General features: G+C 30.4%; 1 protein-coding gene across 4 annotated transcripts in view; it reads right to left on the reverse strand.

The window, feature by feature from the left end:
- The window catches only part of LOC143230757 (phospholipid-transporting ATPase VD-like), a 78,790-nt gene that overhangs the window by 22,524 nt on the left and 41,619 nt on the right, over positions 1-14,647 (reverse strand). For all 4 annotated transcript variants that reach the window (XR_013016617.1, XM_076464874.1, XM_076464876.1 and 1 more), the window contains 5 exons: positions 9,956-10,117; positions 8,777-8,862; positions 6,578-6,808; positions 3,563-3,643; positions 105-422 (listed from right to left, as the gene is read on the reverse strand). Coding sequence is in view for 3 of the 4 variants with exons in the window: in XM_076464874.1 (XP_076320989.1) it covers positions 105-422; positions 3,563-3,643; positions 6,578-6,808; positions 8,777-8,862; positions 9,956-10,117 (878 nt within the window). In the remaining variant the exon portion in view is untranslated. The remainder of the gene's footprint in view (positions 1-104; positions 423-3,562; positions 3,644-6,577; positions 6,809-8,776; positions 8,863-9,955; positions 10,118-14,647) is intronic.

The following is a 14,647-nucleotide window of genomic DNA, read 5'->3' on the forward strand; positions in this document are numbered from 1 at the left end:
CCACTTGACCAATTTCAGCCACAAAGTAAGAGTTTAGTTGGTGCCTTTTTCTGTTAATTTAATTATCAAAACTGATTGTCTTTCATATCAAAAAATATTCTTACCTTTTGTAGAGGAGAAGTACGACAACAAAGAACTGCACTGCAGAACTGAGCAAGTTCCACAAACAAGATGTTAAGGCTTTTGTCTAGAGCAAAGGCCAACGTTCGCCCATCTATAACTAAAGCTCTTTTGTTTCGTCTATGACTATTACACCAATTATCTAAAGTGTTATTACTGCTGTTATTTCCAAATAAAAAATGACCAATCAGCAAGGACGAGTTCGATGAAGAAGAAGAAGATGCAGGAGAACCAGATTCTTTTGTTACAATTTCCTTGGAAATTTGATCCAAATAAAACTTTATTGTGTCTTTAACAGCTTCCTATAAGAAAGATGAATACAGATTGAATAAATGCTTAGCCAACAGAAAACTATAATTAGTTTTTATCCTTACATCAACAAACGTTTTTTTCAACCCAATGCTTATATATGTTACAAGTGTTTGTTGGGCATACAAAGTTAAAAAATAAAACTATACTAAATATTAACAAATGTGTACTAAATATTAAAACCAGATAGAAAAGACCTGTATCAAATTTCATACATACAGCACATAGAAAATTTAATGTTTTTCAATGTTAATTTCTTGCTTTAGTAAATACAAGTTTAAACTGTAACAGAAATGTATCAGCTGGACACATCTGCTTGACTTGACCACAATGTAGTCTAAACATTTAACCAAGAAGAGTATTTTATTCATTACTGAAAAATAACACAAGTTATTTGTTGAATACTTAACTTGGATATCAGCACTATTTTTTACTATACATTTTAAATTAAAAATCATAGCAATCAGAAATAAACAGGAAGCAAATATAAATATAACTTAACGTGTGATACAAGCAGCACAAGAAAATATCTGATAAAGGTTATCAGACAGAAAAGGCTTTAAATCTTTATATTTTTCTAAAATCTTTATCTAGGCTGAGTTTTTATTGTACCAGTAGCTGGGAAGAGCTGAGAATTGATGAAAACTGTAGAAGGTGTTCTATGGTTCTTTGTTTAATGTCACACAGTTACTTGAGTATTATCTGCATTAGTCATCATTAATTTTGAAATGGCAGACAAGAGGAAAGAAAGCTAATCACACTATCCACTGCCAACTCATGGGCTACTCTCATAAGAAAAACAAATGAGAGTTGACTGTCACTCTTAAAATGCACTCACAGCCAAAAATGTGGCTCACATACATACATACATAAGCAGATTTATTACTTTTTTGTGGTAATAAGCCATGACCCACACAATCTTAGATCAGCAGCCTGGCACACTGAGCCACATTCAGCCCATATATTTATAGTAGCCCAAAAACAATAAAATAATAGTAGCACTACATTTACAATTAAAAAAATATAAACCAGATATTTCTTCCAAAATGTTTAAATATACAATTAAAAAATACTAAAATTAAAACATGATCAATTATGCCAATGTGAACATCATTACTAAAATCAAGTATATTTGTTTACCTCCTCATTAATACTTTAACTTATAAAGATTTCCTTAGAACTTAGGCATTTCTGAGATACTCTGTCACATTATAATTATGTAATTATAAAAGTAGTCTATACCAATATTATTTGTAAGCTTTTTTACAAGTTTATCCTACAGTTTCTAACACTTAAAGTACCTGTTGAAATTAAAAATCACTGTAAATCAATGTCATAGTGAATAGTTATTTTTAACTATTTACCTTATGGTTCTCTAGTTAAATATTCTGAAATATGTGACTATCAAATGTGGATTAGAAATCTCAAGAAATACAAATTTCACAACTTATTGGTCAACAGGTTTACAAACAAAAACCCAATATTCTATTACGAAATTAATGGAAGAAAATCCTAAGTAATCCCAATTAGTAGTTCTTATATAAAACAACACATTATTTTCATTGCACATTATTAAGTTTTGCCATTAATTTGTTAAGAAATTACATGAATGGTTAGAAAATAACTTTAAAATGAGTAACAAACATTTTACTGTGTATCCATTTGGTATCTAAAACTTCTTAAAAAACAGTACTGTTTTTATCAAGATCTCACCTGTATCTTTAGCAAACAACTAAATATTAGGTTGTTTGATTTTTAATGGCACATTTTTATATTAAAATTTTAGTCATTTTTAGGGATAAGAAACCTGTCATTTTTATGACTTCATATATACCATTGAAAAACTAAAGCTTTCTGCTATTCATTAGTGTTTTTATTCTTTTCTAAAACTTTATTTCCAATATTCCAAACCATTACAATTTATGATGGGAAAAAAAAGTTGCACATCACTTTTTTGCATTGATTCAAACTTGTTCATAGTACATCACAAACAGCTCTCAGTATCACGTAAGCACAGGGCAAGGGAACCACCTCTAAACATGCAGTTGGCTCCAAAAGTTTTGTAATGGAGGTATCAGTCTTGAAGATAGGGAGGACAAAGAACACCCTTCTGCTGTTGAAAACGACCAACTGAGAGCATTAGTGGAAAGAAACCCATGCCAAACTGTTTGCGAAATGGCATAAGGATTGAGTGTTGGCATTTACACAGTTTTAGACCATCTCAAGCAAATTGGAAAAGTGAAGAAGTTTGACAAGTGTGTTCCACACAAACTCAGTGAAAATAAAAAAAATTGCCATTTTGAACTGTGATCTATACTTATTTTGTGAAACAGAAATGACCCATTTCTTGATTGAATTATCACTTGCAATGAAAAGCAGATCCTTTATTGACAACAAAAAAAGATCTGCAGAATAGCTCAAACAAGGCTCCAAAACACTTCCCAAAACCAAAGTAGCACAACAGAAGCTAGTATTATCCATTAAACTTGCTTAAACAAAGCTAGAATATTACTGCAGAGGTTTACTGTCAAGAATTAGAAGAAATTCACAGAAAGTTGCATGGAAAAATGCCAGCATTAGTCAATCAAAGAGGACAAATCTTGCTCAAATGACTTTGCAGAAGTTCAAAGAAATGGGCTATGAAACATTTATTCATCCTACTTACTCCCTAGACCTTTTTTCCTATTGAACACCACTTTTTGAAGTATTTGGAAAGCTTTTTATAGGATAAAAACTTAACAACAGAGCAGCTGCAGAGAATAGTTTTAAAGAATTTCCTAATTCTAGAAGTTCAGAGTTTATCACCATGGTATAAATAATCTTGTTTGTTTCTTGTTGACAAAAGTGTACAGATTCACTAGGTTCCTATTTTGATTAATAAAGTTGATTTTGAATTTTTTTATTTCTTAATACAGTTATAATTTTAAATCTGCCATCATTTTCCAAACAACCTAATAATTATGTAATAACCAGTTTAACCTCACTTGCTTCAACAGATAATAGAAATTCAAAATATCACTTTTCCATTTCACTAAAAGATAATCATAACATAAAAGTAAAACAATTTCATCAAACATTACTTAAAATCCAGACACACACACATACAGATACACATTAGCTCTTAAATATTTACCTTAGATCTTGCATTGAGAGTGAGAACTTCCATATCTGGAGTAAATAACTGGCATGAATAAGCAATGTTAACAGCTGTTTCCTGAGAACAAGAAGCAATATGCATTAAAATACATTAATGGTACCAACAAAGCATCATTGAAACTCTTCCATTAATCCTTAATCATAACTTTAGCAACCAGCAAACTACATTTTACAGGACATGACTTCATACTTTGTATTTATGGTGGATATATAAAATATCACCAGCTAATACCATTCTTAGGCTTGTTTAGAAATTGGGTTGTTATTTTAAATTGGCATTCTCAAATATCTTATTTGAATTATTATTTCTTTTATCTCATTCCTCTATACACACTATTACAAATTCTGAATCAACATATCAGAAATCATGAGTTTTGTTCATTTATTAAAAATATTTTTTGTTAATGTGTTTGTTTTTCTTATAACAAAGCCACATCGGGCTATCTGCTGAGCCCACTGAGTGGATTCAATCCCATGATTTTAGCATTGTAAATGTGCAAACTTACTGCTGTACTAGTGGTGAGCAATTTTTATTAGCTAAGTTTACATTATATCATAACATTAAATTATTATAGTACTGCTTGCCCAGTCAGTAACTCTCTCAGAAAATTACCCTGTTAAAAATTCTGCAAACCAAATCTGTAAAAAAAAAAAAGTAAAATAATATTCAAACAACAAGTTCAGACATTTCATTTCTAATTATGTTCAATATACACAATCAGAAAAGGTATTTAGAAAACAAGACTATCCTTATTTTATATTTCCTACTTTAACAGTTTTAAAAAGGAAAAAAAAACTAAATTTATAAGTATCAGTTCCATAGAATCTAACACACACACACACACTTAAATCATGCTTCACTTTAAATATGTGACCTTTGTTCAACTTTTACCTTAAAAATAACTATTAAACCCAAGATATCCATTATTTTAATGAAAACATTTTGATAGATGTGAAGATAAAAACTTAAAATGCATGCTACTGGTCTTAGTGTGTCCTTTAAAGAATAAAGACTTGAATGCTGAGTTTTCAAAATAATTGCACTATGTAACAAAATTTTTACTTTTTCTTGTTCCTGGGCAGAAAGTGTTATTTCCCAATTGCTTATGCATAAAGTAAATGGAAAGGAACTATTTTTCTCTTCAAACTTTACTTTTGTGACCTGGGTAATGAAATTTTCAAATTTATCCATTTTCCAGAACATTTCGGGTAGATTCAGTGCTGAGGAGTTGATAGAATTTTCTACAATGTTGTAGAACTTACAAAAATTTTCAAGAACCTTTTCAAATTTTCTAGAACTTTCCATAGTAATATATATATACAGGGGCTCTCCACTCGCCACTTCAGTTTAGTTCTAGCTGCCTGAGTGAACAAATAGACCTATCTGATTTGATCAGAGATGGCACCAAGAAGCTGCAAAGCATTCTCCAGATGCCTTCTGCTATGTATGTGGCCAATCAGACAATTTTTGTTTGCTTGAATAGTAAAGATTTTATATTATACAAATTTTATACCTTTTAAAATTTAAATATCCTTTAATGCACCTCAAAGAGGAATACAAAAGCATCAAAACCTTGGTAGAAGCCTTGAAGTATGATGAGTATGACTGGGAGGCTATCCAAGAAGGCTTTACCAAGTTTCCCTGTTATCTTTGCCTTTGAGACAGCAGGGACACCGCAGCACACTACAAAAGGAAGCACTGACCACAATGGACAGAGTTCTCTGTGGGGAGGCACAATGTCAAGTATGAGCCACTAGTGGACCCCCAGAAGATGTTGTTCCCACCATTGCACATAAAATTGGGTCTTATGAATCAATTTGTCACAGCTCTTGATAAGGAGTCTGCAGTCTTCAAGTACCTTCAAGACTTCTTCCCTAAGCTGTCTGAGACAAAGGTCAAAGCTGGAGTCTTCATTGCACCACAAACAAAGAAGATCCTGGCATGCATAGAATTCCCCAATAAGCTCAGTAGGAAGGAAAAAATGTTTGGGGCAGCTTTGTCACAGTGGTTCAGGGCTTCTTGGGCAATCACAATGCCGAATATTATGTGGAACTGATTGAGGCTCTGGTAATAAACTATAACAAAATGGGCTGCAGGATGTTCCTGAGAGTCCATATCCTTAATGCTCATCTTGATAAATTCAAGGAGAACATGGGAACATACTCAGAGGAGCAAGGCGAGTACTTCCACCAAGATATACCAGACTTTGAACCCTGCTACCAAGAAGCATATTATGAAAACATTATGGGAGACTATATTTGGGGGCTGATACGTGAAAGTGATTTACATTACAGTTGCAAGTCTTGAAGAATTACTCACTTCTAAACATTTTTGTACAACTTTAGTACAAATACATGAAATCTTGATTCATATGTTGTTTTATTCAGACCTTATGTAAATGAAAATATGCAAATTTGCCTGTTTTTACATAAAAAATAGGTTAATTTCTAAATTTCATTATCTAAGTCATAAAGACAAAGTTTGAAAGGATTAATGGCCATTTTTGGTACTTTTCTGACATATGCAATAAAGAAATAACACATACTATCCTGGAACAAAACTTGTGTTACATAATGTTATAAATGGTGCCACTCAAATTGATACTTTTCAAAATTATTTGTGTAATAGCAGCTGCTAAGTAATAAAAACCTCAGTAACATTCTCTTACTTAATACAGTTTTCTCATTTTTCAAAACTGATTGATTAACCTAATTTATAATGTACTGATCCTAACAATGCAAAAATGAAGGTGAAGTATAGTTTGCACTCAACACTAAAATTCTGTTACCAGTAGATTTCCCATACCAGTAACCCTGGATTATTGTAACCTGAAGAATAAACCATGTTACTTGTGGTGAATGAAAGGCAATATAAACAAATATTTGAGTGCAAGAGAAAGTTGGAAAGCTAGAGAACAGCAAATCAACTTTCAAATTAAGAAAGATGAGAGGTCACTCTTTTATAATAAACATCAGTTTTCCTCTATTTTACCTGTTTGTCTCCAGTTAAAACCCAAACCACCAATCCAGCAGCTTGAAGGGATTCAATACATTCAGGAACACCTTCCTGAAGACGATCCTCAATTCCCGTGGCTCCTAAAAGCTCCAGGTTTTGTTCAATGTAGTTGGCTGAATCTTTAACCCGTTGTTCTCGATCATTAAGAGACATTTCTGCATCTGTATGCAAACTTAACCATTCTTCATATTCCTCTGAGGATAACACCTGTTATAGAAGGACATCACTATTACAATAAAACACAGTTTATTGTGAAACTACTCAAACCATCAAAACTTTTAAAATACTAAGAAAATTAAATGTATCAAAATAGTCATGTAAAATGTTCACTTTACATGTTACTCTATGTACATCTGTTATTGATAAAACATCATTCCACATATTTAAATGAGACTTTTTATATAACAAACACATTCATCAAACCATAAATATTTCAGAGTCTCAAGATTTGTAGTAGCTTTACAATAATCTTATCATACCAGTGATAATTTAGATGTGTTTGACATTTGTACTAAAACATAAAACCTACACTTGTGACTAATAAAAGCCTTAGAAAACTAATTCATTTTAGTTACTTCAGCTTACTATGGCATTATTGGTCGTCTCGTACACTGCTTTATCATATCTAGCTTATTACCTCAATAAAGTATAAAATCCTCGAAACGTTTCCTAGTTTATTAATTCATTTTTTGCCTTTTTTGTGAGCAATGCATTCTTGTGAAAGTAAATGAAAGTTTCACAATAATATCTAAAAATTTACACGATTACTTACTAAATATTTAGGTACAAATAAACTTATAAAAAAAGAACCATTCATCTTCATGAGTTTTATCACATTTTAAAAACATTAAAAAAGTGACAGTTGTGATCAAAATTCCAGTAAAATGTTAAATAATTCCAAATCTTCAAACACAATTTAAATGAATGTATCTGAAAAAATCATTGTATTCTTCAAACTGAAGGATGAAAACTTGTAACTAGTGCAAAAACTTGTCAGTAATCAATAAATTAATATAATTTTACATTGCATTAACACACAAACCTGACTTAATTTTTCTATCAGTTACTGTTATCCAAACAAGTGGCCAAATTCAAGTTCATTTTCAGACAGCATTTTTGATAAAGCCAATATTTTGTTAATTTGGTTGGAATGTGCAGCATGCCATTCATTTACCCGAAAGCAAATTAATGTTAAGATGCATAATGAAGAAGTACTTCCTACAATTTTCCTTATGTTAGAAAGCAATCAATAAGGAAAAACGATTTCATACAATTCTGTATTTCTAAAAATAATAATAATATATCTCAAGTATTGTTTATTTGTTTTGAGTATTCATTGACAAGAGCTATTTGTATCAGATCTTTCTAATTTTGAACTAATAGACTAGAAAGAAGGTACTTAGTCAACAGCCCTAACTTCTGAGATACTCTCATCAAATAGCAGGATTTAGTCATCATTCTTTTAATGTATCCATGGCCTCAAAGTGAAGATTATGACTTTGCAGTAATATGATGCAAACTAAGGACTCTCAAATGTAGAGTCTGACAAACTGACCACTAGGTCATGCTCGGGTAGTTTCATGTTATACATCAGAGCACTTGAATCTTAAAAGTTCCTCAGGGTAGCTTCAATGAAATAGTGAATGTAATTAATAAAGACCTACCTTCAACTCTTAAGAGTTCTTCGATCACAACTTGCAATGTTGATCAAACAACACATGAATTTTAAAGTCTCATTAAAATTATAATCTGGAACAAACATCTATGAACAACTTTAACTTACTTTGGACAAACATAAGGCTATCTTTTATATGAAAAGCAGGAAAACAGTGCTGCTGGGAGATTGTTCTTTTTTATTTTCAGATTTTATGCTAAAACTGAAAATGTTTTGCTATATGTATTACCCAAAACAGTTTCTATCTCCATTCTCATAAGTGCAGTCATTAAACTTTGTTCCATTTTTATTTTCTCCCTGAACTACTTAAAAGCTTAAAACTTGAAATGTATTGATAAATAATTCATTCAATATTTTGTAAAAACAAGAAGAAAACAAAAAACAAAGTAAAAGCTTGTTCTTTATATCATGATACGGAAAATAACTTAAAAGTGCCTAAGATATTTCTAACATATTACACCAAATGAAAAATTAACTTCGTATATCAATCATCTTCATACCCTTTTAGCCATACAAAGAATTCGAAGCCCTTTCTTGCTGTAGTTGTTCACGTGGTGGTGAGTTTTCGTAATGATCTCTCTAATTTCTGCAAACCACATTATAGTTATAAGTTGAACAATTTTTGTTGTCTAATAACATTATAAAGTATACAAGATTTTTCTTATAACTGAGCCACACTTGACACATTAGCTCGAGTATATAAAAGTATGAATATGAAAATACAAAACAATGCATGTGTTAGTGGATACAGAGAGAATAAGAATTAATAGTTAAACTGTGTTTACAGAAAGTTCTGAGGATTAATTAAACTATGTATCAGGTACAATACTAAAAAACTATTTCCTCTGTCGTCAACTGTGCTTAGTTTAGTAACTATGGCTATGCACTATTTTCCAACACAGTAATATTCATTGTAATAACTCTGCAAAAGATGGTGAAGTCAACCTTAGACTTCATACCTTAACACAGTTTCTCTAACAGACATGGTCACCAGTTTCAATAACCATATTTAAATAAATCAAGGGCACAAAAGTTCAACAGAATTTCTTTGGAGGTCTCAATAGATATGTGGTTACATTATAATTCCAGTTTGTTTGGCCTCCCTTCCCATGAAAATAGTCACTGTTGCTGGAAGCTTGTGAACTTTTTGGATTAGACAGTAGTGTGATTTTTATGTATGTTACTGCACGAAATATCCTGATGTGTTAGTTCTACTACTTCCACGGAAAGCATTCGACTTTCTCCAAAATGTTGTGTTCTTTAACCCTATTCCATTCAACAGTCATGTTAAAATCTTTTCCAAGAAATAAATGTGACACATAAAGACCACCTACTATAAATCTACCCTAATCATTGCATTCTCAAATGACTGGGACTTCACCAAGAACCAAATAAAAACCTGCTACATGTAGTCATGTCTTACACCTCAGGTACACATCTGTCATTCTTATGAAATTAAATTAACCCTCAGAAATAATAAAAAAGTTGCTTCTAAAATCCTGATAAAAAACTAAGTATATTTCAATAATCTTATAATCTGAAAATAAATCAAAAACTTTAGCTTAGCCTATCAGTAAAAATTATCTATGACGGTTTATTATTGTTTACTCTTTGTATTTTTTTAATTTTAAATTTTCAAATTGGCAAGCAGTTATAACTGAAATTTTCATAAAAAGTACCTGGCTGATTCACTGGGGCTAGAAGTGGTAGTACAGTTGAATCAGCACCTTTGCAATAAAGAATTTTTTCTTTGGTAATTGGGTGTTCAAGAAGTATTGACATACGTTTTCGAGCAGAATCAAAAGGCAATACATGAAGAACTTTAAATTCAAGAAGACATCCTAAGATAAAAAAGACAATAATGGTTCTATCTCTTCCATTATGTTTTAGCCTATCAACTACCTTTTCACAACAATGCCTTACCTGTCAGACCAACATTTATTCTTGTAGACATTCTGTAAAGAACTAACAAAATGTTCTGATAAAAAGCAACTTGCTTTTTGATAAATAAATTATAGATTATATTTACGAATTAAAGATAATGGTGTAATTGTTATTTTTGACAGAATAAAAACCATTAAAAAATAAGTCACATAAGAAGAAAACTACATTTACAATGTTATAGAAATATCACAAAACATAAAGAAAGAGTTCCAAGATTACAAAAGTCCTAAATGGCACAAAAATAGATGAATTATCAACAGTGTTAATAACAATGATTTACTGTTTTCTTCATGTACACAATTTAATTCCACTAATTATTTCTACAACCAGGACTTAACAAATTTAAATAAATTTCAAGCTGATCTTTTTTAAATTTTACATCTTTGGAGTCAACTTTAAAATAATTGTTTAAAACTGCTGACAATGCAAGTTACCTACAATGTTCTAACAGTGAATTTTGACCAGTTTGAACGTAAGTTCTATGAAACATTAGAAGGAACATTAACTTCAGTGTTCAGAAAACAAAGCATGAAAAGTGCTTATTTTGCATCAAGCAATGAAGTTTTAAAACATAAATAAATCCTATTTTATAATTATATATAAAGCGTTTTCAAAAACATACTTCATGAAACAAGATTTTGAAGACATTGTTTAGTAAAGGATAGAGAATAATCAGTACCTGTGCTTTCTTTGTAAGTGGGCGTGTGTGTGTGTGTGTGTGAGTGAAAGAAAAAAGTAGAGAAGTGTTGAACTATTACAAAAATAAAAAAAATGGAAAAAACATTCCAGAGTTTGAGTTTAACACCCAAGAAAACTGAACCTATAAAAGATAATACTAGCCTATATTAAGTAGAAAAATATTTTCTACAGCCTTCATGAGGTGGTGCTTTTATGAATAAATTAATTGATAGAATTGACAATTGAATAATTCCAAATTTGAGTATCTCGAGTTACATAAGTGTAACAACAAAATCTTCCTGCTTTACCCTTTCGGCATGGTTGACGACCACAGTCGACTTGAAGGCTCAGCGCGACAGGCAACCTTCCTTTATTCCTGTTATTCCTCTGTATTGAATTTAACATATATAGTATTGGGTATAATCAATGAATATTTCAGGGACTTTTGTTGAGTTATTGCTGAGATATCATGCTTTTAGTACTGATACCGTAATTAGTTGAAGTATCAAACATATATATTTAGCACCAAAAGGGTTAAAGGTGTATATAATGAATTTGCTAATGCAAAAATAATCAACAATAATGTTAGAAATCAAGCCATAATAGTTTAAGTTTTTTCATTCTTGCCACATAAATCCTTCATCCATTGTAGTTAAAGCACTGAAATCTGCATTTGCCACACCACATAAAGTATTAACTTATGTTAATGGATATACTGAAACTGTTTAATGTAAATGTATTATATTTGAGGTACTATATTTCTATAATGAAACTGTGAATGTAAGAATAATAACTTTGACGCATCTCTTATCAAAGCAACAACACAATTAACATTTATACTACATAATTTATAAGACAAAAAGTTTTACCTTCAGGATCGTTTTCATGTTGTACATTAATACAAGAACAAGACTTGACAAAGTAAATGACTACTGGTATGTAGCATTGCACTAGCTATAATCATCATACTGCTTTACATAACAATTTATATGACTATGATAGTAAGTAATACTTTGTTGCAATACCGTAAAATGGTACTTAACACGCACTTGTCTGTAAGAAACAAAAGCTCCAGCAAAGTCTTGATACAATTACAAGCCATTGTGCCTTAATAGATCTCAAGTGGCCACTATCAAACTTTTTTTACTTCATGTCTCATTGTTCTTTTCTGAGACCACCAGAAAAACAACAATATTGGTTTGATTTCTTTTAAACATCATTTTCTCAGATCCCAGAATCCCAGTTTTATGGAATTTAGATTTGGCTCAAGTGAGGCTATCTTTGAATAAAATTACTCCCTTTGGCCTCTCAAGAATAAGTTCCCATGTAAAAAATAGATAATCTTAAGCAGATGCATGTTGCACATTCTATTCTGACAATGCAGCATAAACATACAGAAATACAATGGGAAATTAAACAGAAATGTTAAAATTTATTGATAATTCATTGAGTGGTCTTAGTATTATATATTTATTTGTGTGGGTGATTTTCAAATAAAAATTAATTTATTAAACCTGGCATTTTGGCTAAGGTCTTTTTTCAAGACACCAAAATGATTTTAAATTCTAGTAACTATAAAAAAAAAAAGAACCACAACAACATAAGGAAATAGTATACATGAAGCATGTTAAAGGTATTTTTAAATGGGTTAGAATTGCTGATCAATAATGGTGAGTGTTAAAAATAAAAAGTATTATAGGAGCCAGGCATTGTGTTGGTTAATGGAACAACATCTTGACTGAATCAAAGTAGATTACTTGAATTTTATATCATGAAAATTGTCAAAGTATAAAATTTTTGTTCAATAAAGTATCTCATTGACTGTAATGTGTGCTTAGATGTGATGTCCAGTGGTGTCTTGTTTGTTACTGTCATAATTTCATGTAATAACTGGGATAAGGATTCTTCTGCAACAGGTGTCTATAACTTGTTGGCAATAAATAAGACAATAAATATGCAATTTAAAATAATGTACTCAAAACAAGTTAACATATGTACAACATTTATTTCCATTATGGTTGTCACAGTTGTATCTTAAACTCTAAATAGTTCTCTTTTTCTTGTCAAACAACCACTAAGGATGATTCAATTACTTTAGAATCTAAATGACAAGGCAAACTATTTTTTCCTCTCTTATGACAATAGTATTGGTGAATAATTCATTTACACTACATTATGGGTTACCAGTCTTATCCTGAACATCAAAGAACTGCCTTTTTTCATCAAAATTCACATAGGTGGGTTCAATTACTTTAGAACACCCTCTGACAAAACAAATTATTTTTCTTAACTCTATTAAACTGAGAAATTAATTTTAAAATATCACCTGTGTTGGCTATTCACTCATATGCCAGCTAACTTCACATTTGCTAATTAAATTTTACTTTTTTAGTTCTCTTTTCTTATTATTAACTTGTTCTTATGCACCACATTTTCACCAAATCCCCAAAAAATAATAAATATTCAAATAATGTGACATCAACAATATTAGTTAAGTCTAGACAATAATGGATTGCAAACACAACATACAACTCTTAAAAATTTACATACCCAAACGTGTAATGACTATCGCTATTAAAATAATTACTTTTAACTCTCTTGTTATGTAAAACTAAACACTCATTAAATATTAACTCACAAAATAAATTAATAATACCTACACTATATAGTATTATATATCTAAAAGCTGTCAAGGTTTAAAAAGTAATAATGAATTTCTATTCACTTTTGTGGCAAATTAAAGATGATTTAGGTTCATCACATTGAATTTAGCTTCTAATTTGGGTGATTGGGGTCTCAACGTATTTTCCCTTCAATTCATATTTAATAAATAATATAATTAGAAAACTCTTAAGATGCTCTATTCTTTACTATAGATATTGTTAATGACAATGTTCTGTGATTTTTTTTTATATTCCTTCTATGGATTTATCAATTTAGATGTTAATCATAACATGAGAAAGCTCTTAAAAGGTTCTATCTTTTACTTTAGATATCTTTAAGAAAAACATTTTCCTTAAAAGTCACTATGAAATAATCAATAACAGAAAAAGAGAGTGTGAAATCAAAAAAGCAGTTTATAATAATAACTACCATACCTTAAAGAATACAGTGATCTCTCAAGTGTAGGATATATAACTATGTAGAATACTGTGTAAATTGAGAAAGCAAATCATATTTTATCTATCAAACAAACACATACATACATACATACACACACACACACACACACACACATATATATAAAAATATATATCTACAATACAAAACAAGCCTTAGTAAAAATAAAATGCTGCATAATCAAAATAAATTAAACAGAGAACAGGTTATAACAAAAAATTTAAATGTGTCCTGGTCTTTGGAGGTGAATATAAAAGTAGGACCACATATTGATAGGAATACACTGTCTCTCAATCCCCCATTTGCAATGTTCACATGTAAGTAGCAACAGAGAAAACAGTAATAATAATAAAACAAAATGACAGTAACATGTAGCGTCTCAAGCTCACAATGTTCCACACTTTAAGATCTTACAATTAGGAGTGGTGAGTAATAAAAGTTAACCTTCTAAAGTTGGCACATCATAATAAATAATAGATCAATTTAACTAGGTAATATTAGTAGCCTAGCAGACAAATTATACTAAAATAAAATATCTACTAAGTTATCTAAACTAGTGCAACATCCATCCTTCAACCATAAACTCTATTACTAATTTTCAAATTGTCTTCTTTTACCTGTTTAGTTAA

Source organism: Tachypleus tridentatus, chromosome 10, assembly GCF_004210375.1.
Source record: "Tachypleus tridentatus isolate NWPU-2018 chromosome 10, ASM421037v1, whole genome shotgun sequence".
Classification (NCBI taxonomy): Eukaryota; Metazoa; Arthropoda; class Merostomata; order Xiphosura; family Limulidae; genus Tachypleus; species Tachypleus tridentatus.